At 31.5% G+C, this 19,222-nt stretch overlaps 1 protein-coding gene across 1 annotated transcript in view; it reads right to left on the bottom strand.

The window, feature by feature from the left end:
• Positions 1-2,350: 2,350 nt before the first annotated feature.
• The window catches only part of LOC139426940 (uncharacterized), a 55,988-nt gene continuing 39,116 nt past the window's right edge, over positions 2,351-19,222 (bottom strand). Inside the window, exon 3 of the mRNA XM_071187123.2 lies at positions 2,351-4,743. Within this exon, the coding sequence (XP_071043224.2) occupies positions 4,627-4,743 (117 nt within the window). The 3' untranslated portion in view covers positions 2,351-4,626. The remainder of the gene's footprint in view (positions 4,744-19,222) is intronic.

Here is a 19,222-nt window from a genome sequence, read left to right as displayed (position 1 = left end):
TGTGTCTGATTTCGTAACTTAATTAATAGTTAGCACTAATTAATTAACATATTTGAGGTCACCCCCAGGAACCATTAAGATTGACACTTAGTTCGTGAAAATCCGATCATTAGAACGAAAGTTATTCAGGGTGATTCGTTTTTTTTTTTTGCGGACTGTACATTTGTATACTGTCGAAATTTTAAACTTTTCTCTTAGATAACGTAAATGTATTGAGAAGTACTCTCAAAACTATAGGGAAATAAAACTATTTGATAATAATGCTGTATCAACTATTAGTGCAATTCAAACTTTTAATTTTAATAATAATTTAATATCTTACGTTTTTCTCTGTGTATTTTAAAATGCTTTATAAATTTAATATTTTATACTATCTTATTATGTATTACACTCTATTATTACCAATAAAAATGAATTTTAAAAACATTTTAGACATTGTTTTTTTTTAATTACTAACATTGATTTCCATTTTGCAAATTTGTAAATATTCCATCAAGATTTTAAAAAAATCCATGAAAGCAAATTTTTCCTATTCTCAGTACAGTTGTTTCCTTGCATTGGGATCAAAATTACAAAGGTGCCGAGTTATACATTTGTTGTCGTAAACTCAAAATTGGGTCGACAGTTCAACGAAGGTTATAAAATGAAAATAAAAAAATATTTATTGAAGGCTGTGATTGACTCAGATTCGAACCCAAGTGATGGCTAGTCTATCCCGACTTGCACCAACCTCAGTGCTGCCCAAAAATATCCTCAGTGGTAGACGTATCAAGGGTTAGAGTCCCCTTGTCCTCAGGCTTACAGGGGGATGCTTTCGTGGTTTTCCTCTCTATGCGGGGTCGTAAATGAGGGTTAGTTCCAACAGAAAGTCCTCCCCTAAGGCAAATTTCCCCCATTACTAACGAATTGATTTCAAAATTACAAGGCTACGGAGTTGAACTTTGGTTGTCGTAAACTCAAAATTGTGTCGACTGTTTCACAATGGTTATAAAAAAAAATATTTTTATTGAATGCCCCGTGGTAGCTCAGGGGATAGAACATCCACCTCCCTATTGGATGCCCCAGGCAAAGAATATAAAGTGCTGCCCTCTATATTCTTTGCCCTAGGCTCGGATCCCAGATTTGGCCAGTTGACACGAATTTTCTCAAATCACGCCGACCACCGGGCCAGTGTTACCAGATTAGGGGTTTTCTCCCTAAATTTAGGGGGATATTTTTTTTTTTTTTTTTTTTAATCTTCAGTGGGTATTTTGGGGGTTCATTCGTTTTTAGGGGTTTGTTTTAGGGCTATTTGTGAATTTTACTAGATTAATTTTGTTTGAGTTCTAATATCAAATTTTATAACTGAATGAGTGAGATGGTAATATGAAAATCAATATGTTAGACCAAAACAAAAAGATCAAGATGTAATATTAGAACTTAACCCCTTTGTTGAATGTAGTAAGTTATTACTTAGCTCGATCAACCTGTATGTTTGGTGAATTTGAATTCAAATTATTTAAATTTTTTAATGTGCATGGTTTAAAAATAATGCCAAAGGATAAAGAAAAAAAGAAGTACGTACAAAAGTACAAGAAAGATTGGTATCACGAAAAGCAGTTTAAAGGTAAATTAATAGTACAATTGTTCATGCTTTTTTTTAAATTATCAGCAGATTATTAATTTGTTGATATTAAGATATTAAAAAGTATTAAAGCAGCGTTTTCGATACATTATTTAACTTTTGTACTATTTTTTAATACTTATACATTAAATTAAAAATTTAGGGTTTTTTTAAAAAATTTTAGGGAATTTTACAACGCTATTTGGGGGTGAGCGGTTATCGTGACCTGGCAACACTGCACTGTGCTGACGTAAAATATCCTCAGTGTCAGACGGAATATGGGTTAGTATCCCATTGCCGTCGGAATATCCGTGGGAGGTTGTCGTGGTTTTTTCTCTCCATGTAACGGGAATGCGGGTTAGTTCCATCAAAAAGTCCTCCACAAAGGCTTGCTTGGATCAATGTTTGATCCTGGAGTTCCCTTGTCTTATGGGTTGGATTCCAATATTACAAGTCTACAGAGTTGAACATTAATAGTCGTAAACTCAGAATTGGAATACGGTAAAATGTACCATATTCTGGTAGTTTTGACAATCCTTTTTTCCACATATATTAAAATATAACTATATAACGTTAGGAAATAGAATTTTAGTGATGATTTTTTTAATTTTTCTTGGGAAATTTTTTTTTAAAAAAAGGATTTTTTATAGTACAAAAGCGACCTAATCTCTTAAACTGCTCACCATCAATGGCAGTCAAAAATGAAATATACAAAAGAATGAAGACAAAAATAATACAGAAATATAGTTTTAGGATAATTTAATTTATTTCAAATATTTGTATATGACTAGATAAAAATTATAACAAAAGCATATAAAATAATGTATACACAATTACAAAACACTGTACAAATATAAAAAGTACAAAATATTATTACAGTACAAGCCCATTATGTTTTGCAAAATAAGAGAATCAAAATAAAATGTATTTACTTCTTTTCGTTGTTAAGAGGTTTTCAAGTGTGAAAAATTTACAGAATGTCCATTTTTCTCAGATATGATTTCAACATAAAATTCTTATGTCATTATTTACTGTTGAAAGATCTTTAAATAGAGAAAAATATTTAATCCCAAAATTATAAAAATAAGTTTCCTGAAAATGCTTGTCAAGGAAGACCATTTAAGTTGTAAAAACCATTTTTTCTTGTCCACAATTTTTAACTGATTACATGTGTGATAAACATGTAAACATCTAGTCTCATTTTTTAAAAAATTTAATCGTAATCTAAACATGAATTTTAATGAAAATCATTATTCGCTATTTTTACAATTTTAATTGTTTAATAAAAATTCATATTCAAGATTACCTGATTTACGCAATATTTGAGTTGAAATCTTTATTGAAGCAAAACATTTATTGGAAATAAATTTTAGATTGCGGATCTTAAAATAATAATAATTATTATTATTATTGAAGGATAAGAATACAAATCCAAAATATTCAGTTCTTGTTTTCTTTTACCCAGCACTTTGAATAAATATATAACATGAATATTTTTCATAATTTTTTATACTATTGGGTTTCAAATCATTTCATATTTAAAGGTATATTTCTCTCAAAAACAGGAAATGTACCAAAAAATGTATTTACTCACCGAATTAAAAGCCTACCTCGATGTTCACATGCATGCTATATGTTATGCACGTGGCAGCAGTGCATAAGATAGCGCTGAAGTTGAAGAAGATTTTTATGTGTTGGATATGGCCCCCTAGGTCTCCAGACATCATACTATGCGATTTCTTCTTCTTAGAAATATGATATTGAATGTGTGAGCAAAATTGAATATCCAATGAGTGCCGGGAGACTACGAACGCACACTGGACATTTATAGTATGTATCAAAAAATCAGTACGTGTAAATAAATTTTTATGTATCACCTGTCTTTATGCATCGCCTACTTGTGAATAAACAATCTTTAAAAATCCGATTAATAATTTAGGATAACCCGGTAGTTTTTTTTTTCTATACCAATCCTGAAACATGCTCTATTATGAAAAATATTCACTGCAATTTTGAAGTCCAACTGCAGAGTAGGGTTTCATTAAAAAGATAATTATTTTTTCGACCTCTTATAATTTTACGATCACTTTAATGAGTAAAGCAATGGTCTGTTCTAGAGTCAATGAACGCTTTGCAAAAAGTATTGAAACTAAATGAGACTAAACTAAATGTTATCAAATGAGAAAGTTAAATTGAATTTGTGGATGAATAAAAAAAAATTTAAAAATTTCAAAAAAAAAGCAATTTGATTTAAGCTGTATAAGACATCCTCAATTTTTCTATTCATTTTTAAAAAAATGACTAGTCTCAAAGTAATATAATAAACGTTAAAATTGCATTGTGCGCTATTTATAAAGCTCATCAATACTCATATCTTACAACTCTTTTACAAATCATTTAAAAAGATGATTACACATACAGACATGTTTAAAATTTTACACAAATATCATCAGTCACAAATATACACCGTTTGTTACTGAAAACAATACAGTTAATGTACAGTGGCGATTTGATTTGTTGTTGTATAAGCTCCAAGCAAGATAATTTTGTTTCCTTTCAACTGACTCACAGACAACTTACCACCAGACATTTCGCCCAAATAAATATGCAATAAATAGCCAAATTACTCTTAAACCTACACTATATTATATGTGCACTCATTACACTTTTATTTATTCATTACCATGTTAATTTTATTCTTGAATGGCCCGCTTTTAAATTTAAATGCACTTTTTATAACAATCAAAAGATATTCAGTGAGTTTAGGATCATAGATTTCTGTTCCTTTCTTTGTTGATTGCAGGTTGTTATAATGTTAATAAGTAACTTAATTTATAATTAGTTATAATTAATAGTAATTAATAATTACGAATTCTTAACTTTTAATGATTATTATCCTAAGCAACGTTCAATATATATTCAAACATACTACAGCGAAAAGCCTGGAGTCATATTGCTGGTGGCGATTTATTCGAATCGCATGTATTTTACACAATTATTCACAATTTTCCGGGAGAATTTTGTCATCGCATCTGCATTCTATGACAGAACTCGATCGGGATGCTGAAAAGTTTTATAAGATGTCTCAAAATGTTTTCCCCATCAAATGTCCAAGATAATTTGGCACATCTGCATTTATCCTGGAAAAAAAAAAAGACATTTTATTCAAAAATAATTAGGATTTAAAGTACAATAATCATCAAATGAAATACAATGATTGTATTTCTAGAATAAATACAATGGGTTTACAATGATTATTTAAGAAATTTCATTAAGTTCACACTAAAATCAATTTCATGAAAATAAAGAAAAATTAAAAAATTATTGCACAAATATATTTATAAATAAAAATAAGCGCAGTGTTTAGAGAAGAATTATACAAATTAGAGAAATTCAATTTTTCAGGCGTTTAAAAATTTCAAATATACTTTGGAAATAATAGTTTTTATTATTTAATCAAAAAAAAATTACAACTATTTTAAATTGAGCAGCTGTAGCTCAGGGGATTGAGTGTTCACTTCCCAATGAGATGCACCAGGTTCAAATCCCAGCGGTGGTTGGTTGATAGAAACTCAGCTCCCGGAACGCACCAACCACAGTGTTAACGTATCATATTCTCAGTAGTAAATGGATCATGGGTAAAGATCCCTTCGCCGTCGAGCTAACCGTGGGAGGCTTTTAGGATTCTCCTTTCCATTTAACATAAATGAGGGTCAGTTACATCATAAAAGTTCTCCATGAAGGCTAGTTTATTCCAATGCTTGATCCAGGAATCCAAAATTACAAGGCTATGGAGATGAACATTGATAGTTTTAAACTCTGAATTGGGTCAGGTGTTTAACACCGGTTATAAAATAAAATAAAATTATTTTAAACAACAACTTGTCTTGCTTACTTTTTTTGCTTTTTACTTGTATTGAAGTTTATTGATGTGTACAGTATCTAAATTTATTCATTCCATGAAATACATATTAACTTTAATTTTATGCATAATATTAATGGTTGAGGCTATGCCTTTTTAATTGCTTGCACACTTTATCCTCACAGTTTAAATATTACTATAAATTTTGATAAAACTGCTCTAAGTCAAAATTCAAACATATTTTCAAACAATGTTAGTTCATTATTTAATAATAAAAAAGAAAAATTTAAAAAGGATTATTAAGATTTTAGCATTAATGAAAGTTCATGGTATGAAACATGCATTAAAAAGTATTTCTTTACATAATTTTTATTAATAGTCTGTAGAAAAGTTGAGTTTTGCTTAAATTTTGGTCCTTCCATTATTTTCATTCATTTCATTTCATTTTCATGTTACATCCTTTTAAAACAGGAGTTTCAGATTTTCGTTATAAAAAAATTTATGTAATCAATTTAACTTTTTTTAGTTTATCAAATCACCAGAAAGTTCCCTTTCAATTTTTAAATTTATAACACATATAATTTGATTCTATGTGCAAAATAAAACACACTTTAGGAAGAAGGAAAAAAATAGGAGAAAGCGGGAAAAAAATAGTTGACATACATTATCTTAAATAGAGCAAATCTTTCAATTTTTAAGCCTCATTTGCGCGAATATATTTCAATGAAGTTGAAATATGATATTCAATTTATTCCTCAGCAAAAAAGAACTACGCCATTCAGGCTATGATAATTTGTCACTTAAAACGGAAACACAGTTTACGCAAATATGTAAATCAACTCACTTTAATTCCTTCACTAATTGAGTTATGCCAACTCCATACCGAAAATTTAAATTCAAATTTACGATTCCTCTCGCGAGGCTTTCACCGATTTCTCCTCGCTGAGAAAAACACCACTTTTATATCTTTCTTTCACCGCCATTAAACACACCCCATAAGTGCACACAGCCGCCATATAAAAACTTCTTTCTCCCTTGCCACCATATATTTTACAATCTTTCAAAACCCGCCTCATGGGAAATTCGGTTCTTATTTATTACCTCCCCTGTCCCTTATTGTTTAAGCGAGAAAAGATAAACCCATCTTTCCTATCAAATGACGACACGTGATGAGTTTAATACCGAGTTTTCTGAACAGGGGGGTTTCAAGGATCCCTCTCTATTTCGCAAACCGCACTCCCACAATACAAAGGGATATTAATAAAGTTTAGAAGTGGCGAGAGACAAAACCAGGCACCCCAGGTGGCGTAGACATTGACGTATATCGGCCATCTTATTTCTTGTCTACACTGAATAGTTTTCTCAATGCTGAACTCGGAAATAATGACTTGGAAAATCAGTACTCGATGATGATAAAACTGTGCAGTAAAATGTGCCAACCGAACTACAATATGTATTCAGCAAGGATATAGAATATTAAAGGTCTTTCCCCGAAGGAATTAAGGAATCAATCAACCACGTTATAAACATTATTCAAAACCCGTATTAAGTATGGAATAGACATAGTATTAGAAAATTTTATTGTAAAGGGGGTTTCAAAATTAAATATAGAGATCAATTTAAATTTATTCTCAATTGTTTGTTCTTATTATAGGAAAGCACAATTATTTGAAGAAAATGTATTAATAAAAAATAGTGTACATATTAGCCCTTATATTATATGTATTATAGATATATATAAATGCTATGTATTATATGCTATAAATTATATGTATTATAGATAAATAATGAGAGATAGATAATATCTCTCATTATTTAAATGTCATTTCAACATAGACCTGATATTTTCACTTTCGCTGTTTTGAATATACAAATTCTGGTTACAAATATAATCAATTTAATTTTTTTTAGTGGCTCAAATCGGTTGTTATATGGGCCGTTTTTCCAATTTCTAAGAAAAGAAAATATTTTCCTTGGTCATTATTTCTAGATTTTTTGTTATAAATCAAATGAACTTGATTCTATATATGTATATAATATTAACACGTTAAGAAGTAGTAAGAGACAGAACTACACTGAAAAAAATTCCGAATCAAATTACGGTATATGGTACCGGCACTTTGGGTGCATCATTCATCAAATCCATTTCACCGTAAATTCCATGTTTACCGTAAAATAGTATGATGTTATTTTTAAAGTAATATTTATTTAATTAGAGTGAGTCAGTGATTTTGCTGTAATTATTACTGTAAAAAAATTTTGTTCTATAACATGTGCCGGTAAAAACGGATTTTACGGTAGAAGGTACCGGAACTCCGATTCTTTTTAACGTAATTTTTTACAGTATAGGCATTTTAGAACGTATACATTGACGTGTATTGGCCATCTTATTTCTTGTCTACACTGAATAGTTTTCTCAATGTTGAACCAGGAAATAATGACTTGGAAAATCAGAATTCGATGATAATAAAACCGTGTAGTAAAATGTGCCACGGTTAGTCATAACCGAAACTATAATATGCAATAAGTGAGGATTTAAGATATTAAAAGTCTTCCGCGTATGAATTAATGACGCATGATAAAAACATTATTCAAAATACAAGTATTATTTACAGAATGTTTATTCCGGAGCTAAGAAATTTTATTACAAACGGAGTTTCAAAATTTAATTTGTAGATCGTTTAATTTTATTGATTTGAAGATTCTAATTTAAAGATAATTTTATTGTTTTTGTTTCGGTGAAAAAATGCTATTACTCTTATCAAATGTATTTAGTTGTATCAAATAGTTAACTTACACGATTATTTATACATTTATTGCTAATATGTATTTCATACATCTCAAGCATTTGTCGTTTTAATGCAGACCTGATATTTTCATGTCCATCGTAGAGATAAAAGAATTTTGATATACGGTATATGGCGTAAAACGTCAATCACGTTATACGACATTTCTCCCGTATTTAAGAAAAATCAGGAAATTTATTGCAAAGAGAATTTTAAAATTAAATTTGGATTTCGATTCTAATTTATTTGTTATTGTTTAATCTTATTGAAATTGGGCACTCTTTGTTAGTTTCTCATGTACACGTCCCTTGGTTTTACAAGGTGACAATAGCTAGGTCATTATAGTTTTATTGGAAACTAAAAGTAAGTGCCTGTGTTGAGGATTTATGATAACAGATGGCGCTGAGCGCAAACAATTTTCTTATTATTTTTTCTTCTCTTCTTAAGTTTCAGTTTGGATTTAACCACTGAACCACAATGAAATAAAATCCTTTTTATTATTACAATTTGTGTAATTATTGTCGAATTATGGTGGAATTCGAATCATGGTGCTACACCGGCCGAAAAGTAGGCCACCTGCATGAAATGTAAGTTAACATTTGTTTTGTTTGGTCTCCCTTAAGTCGGTAATTTATTTTGATATTGCATTAATTGTATTGTATTTATTATAGTAACGTGCGAGCTGTTTATAATGGATGATTTTGAAAAATTAAAGTCTAAAAGAGCAGTAATCAGACAGCTGATTACAAAATTAATAAATAAAATTGAGAAATTGTTATTAGAAATACTTCCTGATGAGACCTTGTATGATTCACTAAATCAGTTAGTAGAAAAAAACGAAACCTTAAAGGATCTTGATTCGAAAATTGAAAATTATTTTGATAAGAGCGAGGAATTAGAGAGTGAAATCATACAAAGTCAAGAGTATCAAGATCGAGTAGTGGCTTATAAAGGCAAAATTGAAAGATATTTACTGAAATGCCAGACTACAAGACAGGAAGTAACGCTTAATAGTGGTAACAATAATTTACAAGAAAATATAACTTGTAGAAATATCTCGCACGTTGCTAACGTTAAATTACCTAAATTGGAGATAAACAAATTTTTTGGTGATGCTTGTGAGTGGCACAGTTTTTGGAATAGCTATAACATAGCTATACATAGTAATGAGAGTCTTAAAAAAATTGATAAATTTAATTATCTTAAGATGTATTTAGGGGGAGTTGCTTTAAGTGCAATTTCTGGATTCTCATTAACTGAAAGTAATTATGATTCTTCTATTAAGTTGCTTACCGAAAGATTTGGTAGGCAAGATTTAATTATTAGTAGTCATATGAATAAACTTTTATCAATTAATTCTGTAAGAAATTCATATGATATTAAAGCTCTACGTAAATTCTATGACGAATGTGAAATCCATATTCGCAGTTTGCAATCAATGAATGTAACAAAAGGTAGTTATGGTAATTTACTCTGTCCTGTTATTTTACAAAAGCTACCAGAGGATTTAAATTTAGATTATAATAAAAATAGAAAATCAAGTGTAGATTTTGACATTGATGAATTAATTTCATTTATTAGAAAAGAGGTAGAATGTAGAGAAGCCTCACATGTGTTGTCTAATAGTTCTAAAAAACAAAGTGTTCATTTTGAAACACAGCAACGGTCGGAGAGCCATAGTAAACATAATTATAATCGGAAGTTCTCATCTTCCTCAGCATTAGTTTCGGCATCTAACAACATATTTTGTTTGTTTTGTAATTCCAAAAATCACGAATCGAAAGATTGTTCTCTGACCATCGAAGAAAAAAAACAAACGCTGAAAGATCAATTTCGCTGTTTCCGGTGCTTAAAGAAATATCACACATCCAAAAAATGTTGGAATAAATGTATTTGCACATTATGTAAGAAACCGCATAGCGAATTAATTTGTGATAAATCAGCAATAAATAATGAGTCGAAAGAGAAAAATGATACTTTGGCATCCGTTACCGCTTCATGTGTTTCGAAACGAAAACAAAATGAAATGATCTATTTACAGACTTCTTTAGCGTATTTGATTTGTGGTAATGTAAAGAAGTTGGTTAGAATTTTATTTGACTCTGGTAGCCATCGCAGTTTTTTGAAACGGGATATTTGTAATGAGTTGAACCTCAGGACCATTAAAACTGAACGGTTGCATGTTTTCGGTTTTGGAGAAAAAATTTCCAAGGGGTGTTCTTATGATTTAGTGAAAGTGAATCTTCAGAACAAAAACGATAAAAAATTAAATGTGTGCATTGAAGCATTTGTAGTAGAAAAAATAACGTGTGGGAAAATAGCCGCACCCCATGAGAGAATTAAACAATTAGCAAGGAAAAATAATATTTTTCTTTCGGATACCGGAGAAATAGCTGATATAGACATTTTGATCGGCGCCGATTTCCTACATGACGTAATCTTTGATACGTCTTTGAGGCTCGGAAAAGGGCTCGTTGCAACCGATAGTTTATTTGGTTTTGTGGTTCAAGGGAGATTCATGAATAATTGCCAATTAAGTAGGATTGTAAACAATACTATAATATCTGATGTTGATTATTCTTTGTTTTGGAACCTTGAAGGATTAGGAATAAATACTATGAACGAAGAAAATGTTGATAATAAAAGTGAATTGTTAAAAGATTTTAATTCTGATTTACATTTTGAAAATAATAGGTATAGTGTACGACTTCTCTGGAGACCAAATACAAAACATTTGTTAAATGATAACTTTGAGCTGGCTTCAGAGAGGTTTGACAAATTAAAAAGGAGATTTAAAAATGATAAATCCTTGTTTGAAGAATATAAAAAAGTTATAAAAACTTACGAAAATGAAGGGATAATTGAGAAAGTTAAAAACACTGATCCCCAAAATTATAAACAATGTTATTTACCTCATAGGGCGGTTATAAGAAACGATAAACTAACTAGCAAATTAAGGATTGTATTTGACGGTTCCGCGCATAAAAAAAATGAATTGTCTCTTAACGATTGTTTGTATATTGGGCCAAATTTATACCCAGATATAAATGAACTTATGCTAGCGTTTCGGGAAAACAAGATTGCTTTTATAGGGGACGTTCAACAAGCTTTCTTACAAATAGGGATTAATGTAGAAGATCGAGATGTCACAAGATTTCTTTGGTCAGATGACCCCGATAATGATTCGTCTACAGTAATTTATAGATTTTGCCGCGTACTGTTTGGTATCAACTGTAGCCCTTTTCTCTTAGCGGCTACTATTAAAGAGCATATTAAAAAGTTTGCAAAATCAAAGCCTCTTGCGTATGAATTACTAAATGAAAGGGTATATGTCGATGACGTCATAGGGGGAAGTGACAGTACAGATACAGCATTTCAAATAAGTTCTGATTGTGTTGAAATATTTCGGGATGCGGGCATGGTATTGAGAAAGTTTCAAACAAATGATAAAAAATTACGCGAATTATGGAAGAATGCAGGTATAGATGTTCAGAATGAAAAGGAATCGTTAGGTCAATCAGGTTTTCCATTTAAAGTTTTGGGAGTTTGTTGGGATCCTGAAAGAGATGTATTTTACTTTGAGTCCAAATATCTGTTAAAATTGATAGACACAGGGCAAATAACAAAACGATTTATTTTGAAAATCATTGGGCGTATTTTTGATCCAGTAGGATTTTTGGGACCCTTTACAATGCTTCTAAAATCTCTAGTTCAAAGCATTTGGAAAAGCGGATTGGAGTGGGATCAAGAGCTACCCTTAGATATGGAAAATCAGTGGCGCGAAATATGTAAACAATTCGGTGAACTTAATGATTTGAAAATACCGCGTTATTATTTTTTCGAAGCAGGTAACAAAGAAATTATAAGTTCACAGTTACATATCTTCTCTGACGCCAGCTTAAAGGGTTATGGTACAGTTGCCTATATCAGATCAGAAACTAGTGATGGGCATATTTCTACATGTTTTGTTTCAGCTAAAAGTAGAATTGCTCCCCTCAAAATGATTACATTACCACGACTGGAGCTACTAGGTGCCCTCCTCTCTGCTAGATTATTTCGAACTATTACTAGAGCCATAAAAATTCCGTGTGACAGTTTCTTTTGGTGCGATTCCTCTATTGTGTGTTGCTGGATAAAAACTCCTGCCATTCGTTTTAAACAATTTGTGCGTAACCGATTGGAAGAAATTCAAGAGATTACTCAACCTAAGGACTGGTTCCACTGCCCCGGAATTGACAATCCTGCCGATCTTATTAGTAGAGGTGCTTCCATGAGTATATTGAAGAATTCCGACATTTGGTGGAAGGGGCCACCTTGGTTGTCGCTTCCGACCGAAATGTGGCCAGAATTGAAACTCTTCAAAGAAAATGATGAACAAATTGAGTATCGTAAAAATGAAGTCACCGTTATGAAATGTGTAGATGGTGAAGAACTTGAGTTGATAAATATCGCTAACTTTAGCAACCTCGAAAAAGTTGTTAGAATCATAGCGTGGGTAGTGCGATATTTGAACTGTTTAAAGAAAGTTAAGCCGAATATGGACACTCTGACTGCAGAAGAGCTCCGAAATTCTGAAGATATACTAGTAAAGCTTACTCAAGCAAAATTCTTTGAAAGTGAGATACGAGCTCTCCAATCTAGTTTGCCTATTCCAACTTCTTCTACTATTTTCAATTTAGCTCCTTATCTTGATGAAAAAGGTATCCTGAGAATCACAGGAAGATTGGACGAAGGAGATTATTCTTTTGATGAGAAAAAGCCTATAATCATACCAATACAGTCTAAATTTACAGAGTTGCTTGTTAAGCGAGAACACGAAAATATATTTCATTCTGGAGTAGAAAGCACTCTAGTACAAATTCGGAGAAGATTTTGGGTGCCTAAAGGAAGACAATTAGTAAAAAAGGTTGTCTCGAAGTGTTTGATTTGTCGCAGATACACAGCCAAGCCTTCTACCCAAATGACTGGACAGCTTCCAAAAGATCGAATTAGTGAAACTCCTGCTTTTACCGTATGCGGAATTGATTTTGCCGGACCAATCTACATCAAGGGTGAAAATGGAATAAAGAAATCATATATAGCCTTGTTCACATGCGCAGTCACGAGAGCAATACATCTTGAATTAGTCTCAGACATGTCTGCTTCAAATTTTCTGCTCGCATTCAGAAGATTTCTCTCTAGAAGAGGTGGTTGTCATACAATCTACTCCGACAACGCCAAGACTTTTAAATGTACCGATAAAGAGCTTCAGAGATTATTTGATATTTTGGAAAATTCCGAGTTCAAAAACTTTCTTGCTGCTAAAAGAATATCCTGGAACTTCATCGTCCAACTTGCTCCTTGGTGGGGAGGATTTTATGAAAGATTGGTAAAAAGTGTCAAAGAGCCTCTAAAGAAAATACTTCGAAAAGCTCTCTTAAATTTTGAAGAGATGACCACTATATTGACTGAAATCGAAACCATCGTTAATCTTCGACCCTTGTCCTACGTCACTAACGAAATTGGAGAACCGGAAATTCTTACCCCATCACAATTTTTAACCCCTGGTAAAGAAAAGGCAGAGTATCCAGCCCATTTCATAGAAACCATCCATAGAGAATCCACCAGAAAGATTCTTATAAAAAGAAAAGAATACCAAGCTACATTATTGGCTAATTTGTGGAAGCGCTGGAAGGAGAGCTATTTGTTTAATTTGAGATCTGCACACAACTTCACTTCTCCTAACCAAACAAAATGTTTGAAAGTGGGAGATGTGGTTATGATGGAGGGCACCACAAAATCAAAACTATTATGGGACATAGGTATTATAACAAAAGTATTTCAAGGGCGTGACGGACTTATAAGATCTTGCCTTATTCGCAAATCCAACGGCGAATATAAACGCCCAGTACAACTTATTTATCCTTTAGAACTCAATGACTGAAATGAACAATGATAAACTTTAATAGTTTATGTTTTTTTTTTTCTTTCAAGTGAATATTTGCATCTAATTTCAAATTTATTTGCATTTAAATGTTATTTTTTTTAAAATATGTTTATGTTATTTTTGTCTAATTTTTATGTTTAAAATTTTAGTGAACTCGGAGGAGTTCAAGTGGGGAGTGTTGAGGATTTATGATAACAGATGGCGCTGAGCGCAAACAATTTTCTTATTATTTTTTCTTCTCTTCTTAAGTTTCAGTTTGGATTTAACCACTGAACCACAATGAAATAAAATCCTTTTTATTATTACAATTTGTGTAATTATTGTCGAATTATGGTGGAATTCGAATCAGCCTGTTTTTCTTATAGGACAAGAATGGCTGTATTATTCTCCGGACTTAAATCTATTTTAATAAAAGTTTTTGTGTTAAAACGCGTAAGAATTTGTCATACTTGAATAGATGCTTGTGCAAGGAATGGGACAAAACGCCAGATGTTGAAATGCAGCCCATAGCCAAAGATTTGTGATACGTTTACAACTCTAGTTTATGACCAAATGTAGTACCCTTGAAGACCAATTGTACATTTTTACTTGAAGAAATTTTTTCATGTTTATTTGAAAATCCAATATTGATATTTGATTAAGCACTAAAATTATTGTGCATTTAGTATCAAGTTATTTCCTATCCACCGTCCCAATTGTTTTCAAATCAATTGATTAAAAAAACGTTTTGCAAATACAGCACGAAACATCGGGTTATCTATTCCCCAAATTCTGCGATATTTCCACAATACTTAGTACGCCACATTTTAGTCATTTATTACAGCCGAAAGTACTAGTTTTAAAACAAGCTGGATGTGCACCACTTTTTAAATTAAGCAGAGATGGGCTACTTTATAAAGTAGGCTCAAAATGGGCTAGTTTTGGAAGTAGCTGGAGATATGCTAGTTTTAAAATAAGCTGGAGATATACTAAAGTAAGGTTGGAATGACTTGGGTGAACTTGGATGTAAGGTAAGTTCAATTTTTTTTTAAAACCAGATGAAGTTGGCCTCTTATTCAAACATTATTTTTTTCTCATTCATATTAAGAATTGGTAGGAATCACTTCTTTTAATGCCACGGATTATAGAGAACTGCAAGATCAATACCATGCTTGGATACTGTTAAATTGTAACAGTCTTCGGCTCAGTGGCCGAGAATTTCTTCATTTTGCACTCCCCTCCCACCCTGATATGCGGAAGATGAGCAGACAACTCTGACAGCGAGAATGCCTCTCTTTATATTCGGACAGCCATTTTCGTCATTTATTACGGCTGAAAGTAATTTATAGTTTTCTCATGCCTACGCCACCCTTCCACACACCCCTTCAGGAAACGATATAGATGGTTTTTAACGGCACTTGGTGAGCGCGAGTTGTGCAAAAATGGAAACGACCAGTAATAAAACCGTTAATGTCATTTTGTGAAGGGGATGCTCTTTTTATTTTCCCTTCCGAGTTATACGGGCCATTTGGTTTTGGTCTTAGAGTTATAATGCCCGTGTTGCATGTTGCTCGGGCCATGCATTAAGACGTGTGTTATGGCCCTTCATTGCAGCGTATTCATATACATACGGAATGAAAAGCATTTGTTGAAGGCTTGTGGATTAGTGCTGTCTCCTGCATAAGACGTATTTGTAACCCTATAGAAACGTGATGATGACAAGTGATTTTTTTTATGATCAGTTGCCTACATGATGACAAATTTGTGTAGCTAGAAAAGAGGTCGTTTGTAGGCAAATCTGATTATCATCATGGATGGATTCAATAGAAAAGCGATAAAGTTTAGAATAGTATTTTTAACATTTTCACCCAGTATTTAATTTGTCACATGCATTCATATTCACTAATTGGATATTGTGAGATATTAAAAAATAATAGTTATCTAATTAGTTATAGCAATTTTAAATAACAATAAATTTTTTAAAACAAAATATAAGCATCGTCATAACATATTTTTAATATTTTATTGTTGGAATTCTCATAAAAATAAATTTTTTAAAGACACAGATAGTAATGTAAGATGTTGCAATTTATTCATTAAATATATTTACATTGATTTAAAAGTTTGAATTATCAATTAAAGATTAGAGATAATTTGTTGCCAAATATAATATTAAAAGCAAAGCCCGATTTCTTATATAAATTAAGATTGATCTGTATTTTTTGTAAACAATATCACTGAACAAGCATTAAAAATACTGATTTATGGAAACTTTGCTAGTTGGCATTAACTTTTTTACTTAAAAAAATAATTTATTGTATATAGTTTTGTATTAACTATATCTCCAAGTTCAAGATATATTTAATATATAATTTATTTATAAGATGAGGCACTTCCAAAATGACATAATTTTTAATTTCCGTCTAAACAGATTGATCTGTAGTTTTTTTCTAAATGTTATTTATGGACAAGTGTTAAAAATATTGATTATGAAACTTTTGCATTTAGGCATAACTTTTTTACATAAAAAAAATTATTTATTACACAGAGTTTTCTATTACCTATGTCCCCAAGTTCAAGTTATATTTAATATATTAAGATTTAGCACTTTTCAAAAAGATGTAACTTTTTCTTTCTGCCTGAACAATCTGTAGTTTTTTTTAAATTATATTTCTAAACACGCATAGAAAATATTGATTACAAGAACCTTGCCGGTAGGCATAACTTATTTACTGAAAAAAATCAATATACAAGAACATTCTTTATTTTATAAAATTATCCGTTTTATAAACTTATTTTCTTCGTTTAAGATGCATGGAAATAAAATTTTAAAACATTTAACTTGCAGTGACTGAAAATGCATATTTTTTATATAAATCTGAAAAAAGGGGGTAGTAAATGAAAGAATGGTCAATATAGAATAATAGAAATAGAATATAATTAATGGTCAATATAGGTTTTATATTTTCTCTCTTTTGTTAAAGTGTAGCGTTAATGGCGAATGCTTGGATGAAACGACTTCTAAGACTGCAAATACTTTCATATATTTATTTTCTTGTTGATAAAATTGTGTCTTTTTTTAACGCAACCCATTTATAAATATCATCAAGATACAAAAATTGTGACTCTATTTTTTATCACCCATTACGATATAATACACACCTAATGCTCAGTAGATATAGTGTGGTTTAATTTGAATGCCTTTGCCACCGGTTTCTAACAAAGCCAAATACAATTGCTAGGTTGCCATCACACATCACAAAACTGTTAGCTTTTCGTCAAAAAACCTGCACATTGTATTATCTTCCAATGTATTTGTAACTGAATCTGTTAATTTCGTGTAACGTGCTGTACAATATAAGGATGAAGAGAGCGCTAAGCTTTCCTGGCTCACACAAAGTTAACAAAAGAGCGCTTTTGTCCTTAGAGTTGGGAAGCGTGACTATTTTGCGCTTGGTTTGCTCTTGAGGGACCTGTAGCGTGACCGTCATGAAAAGTGGAGATAGAGTGGTTGAATATTGGTTTATTGGAGTGGGTGGAGGTAAAGATATTAATTTAGGTCCGGAGAACTGGGAAATTCTTTTAGCCTTCCTGGTGAAAGGTTTCGTAAATTTCACGACATTTTCTCATTGATCACCAAAGGAAGGGAAAGGATCTTAAAAAATATTTGTATAGCATAAAAATTGTCCGTGTTTTTGAAATGGCGTAGGCGTTTGATACCTTCCTACGTTTTGAGAGGCGTATTTGTCATTTTATCCATCCCATCAAAATCTGTTGTCTGTTGTAAACTGAATCACAGTAAAATAAATGATAATTGCGAAAGGTTTTACCCACATGGCACTTCTCACAGTCAAATAACAGGGTCTTGTTTGGTATTTGTTCTTTATTTGCTTGTTTTTCTATAAAACTAAGAGTTTTAATTTAGTAGGCGTTTATTCAACACGAATGCTGTTTGAAAAGAAGCGTAATCATGCTTTTTAAATAACGCTCTTTTTAAAAAATGGGCAAATTTTTTTTTCGAGTATTAAATACCATTTACTAATCGCAAAACATTTCTCATACATTTGATTCTATATATCTCTATCTTTATATATATATTTCGACTGTTCGTGTGTATGTCACTGAACTCCTCCTAAACGGCTGGACTGATTTAAATGAAATTTTCTGTGTACCTTCAGAAGGATTCGAGAATGGTTTAGATTCACAATAGAACATTCTGCCACAAACCGTTCCAGCGGTATCAGCGAAAATCGAAATGGAATTTTCTGATTGGGTAAAAGTTAGCCATTGTTTTAAATTTTGCTGTATATGAATCAGTTTTCAAATATCTTGAAGATAACAACAGTGATATTTTCTATCTTATAGCTCTATTCTTTTAGAAAAGTAAATTACATATACTTTAATATTTAATCATAATTCGGTTCTTTATTTCAGGTGAGCACAAGCACGTAAAATCAACGAGAATAAGTTTCGTAATTATTGGTCGTATCACGGATTTAGTATTGTGAAAACTGTTTAATAAAAATCAAGGCAAAAGCAAATTTTATTCATCTTGCACGCTTTTAATAATTATTTATATTTAGTATGCAATTTTAGCTCAATTCAGTATGCAATTTTTCATTGCTGACAGTTGTCATTTGAGAACTATTAGATTGTTTATTATTACAAAGTTTGAGAATTCACATTCATTTTAATTATTTCATTTAAAAAATAGGAGTAGACTATATTTGAGGGTACCCCTTGACTCTCACCAAGTTGTGATAGCGGTTGATCTCCAAGCTGGCCGATGTTGAATCCCAATCGTGATTCTGATTCGTTTAAATTTCAGCGTTATTTTTAAATGTTCAACGGTATATGTAATTTCAGAAGTCCGTTAGTTCTATGTTGGATACCGGCTGATTAGGTTACTTTTGCTTCTGATCAATAGGATCGAAGGTATGTGGGCAGTCATAAAAAAAGGACTTTAGAAAAAAATGTCACCGCCATTCCGATACCACAGACGCCATTTTCAATTCGTATTTCGCCGAATTTATGTGGCGATGGAGGAACACAGATTCTATTCATGA

This window comes from Parasteatoda tepidariorum, chromosome 3 (genome assembly GCF_982258835.1).
Source record: "Parasteatoda tepidariorum strain Cologne lab strain chromosome 3, Ptep-v5.0, whole genome shotgun sequence".
NCBI classification, from domain to species: Eukaryota; Metazoa; Arthropoda; class Arachnida; order Araneae; family Theridiidae; genus Parasteatoda; species Parasteatoda tepidariorum.
This window is presented reverse-complemented; position numbering and strand designations above follow the sequence as displayed.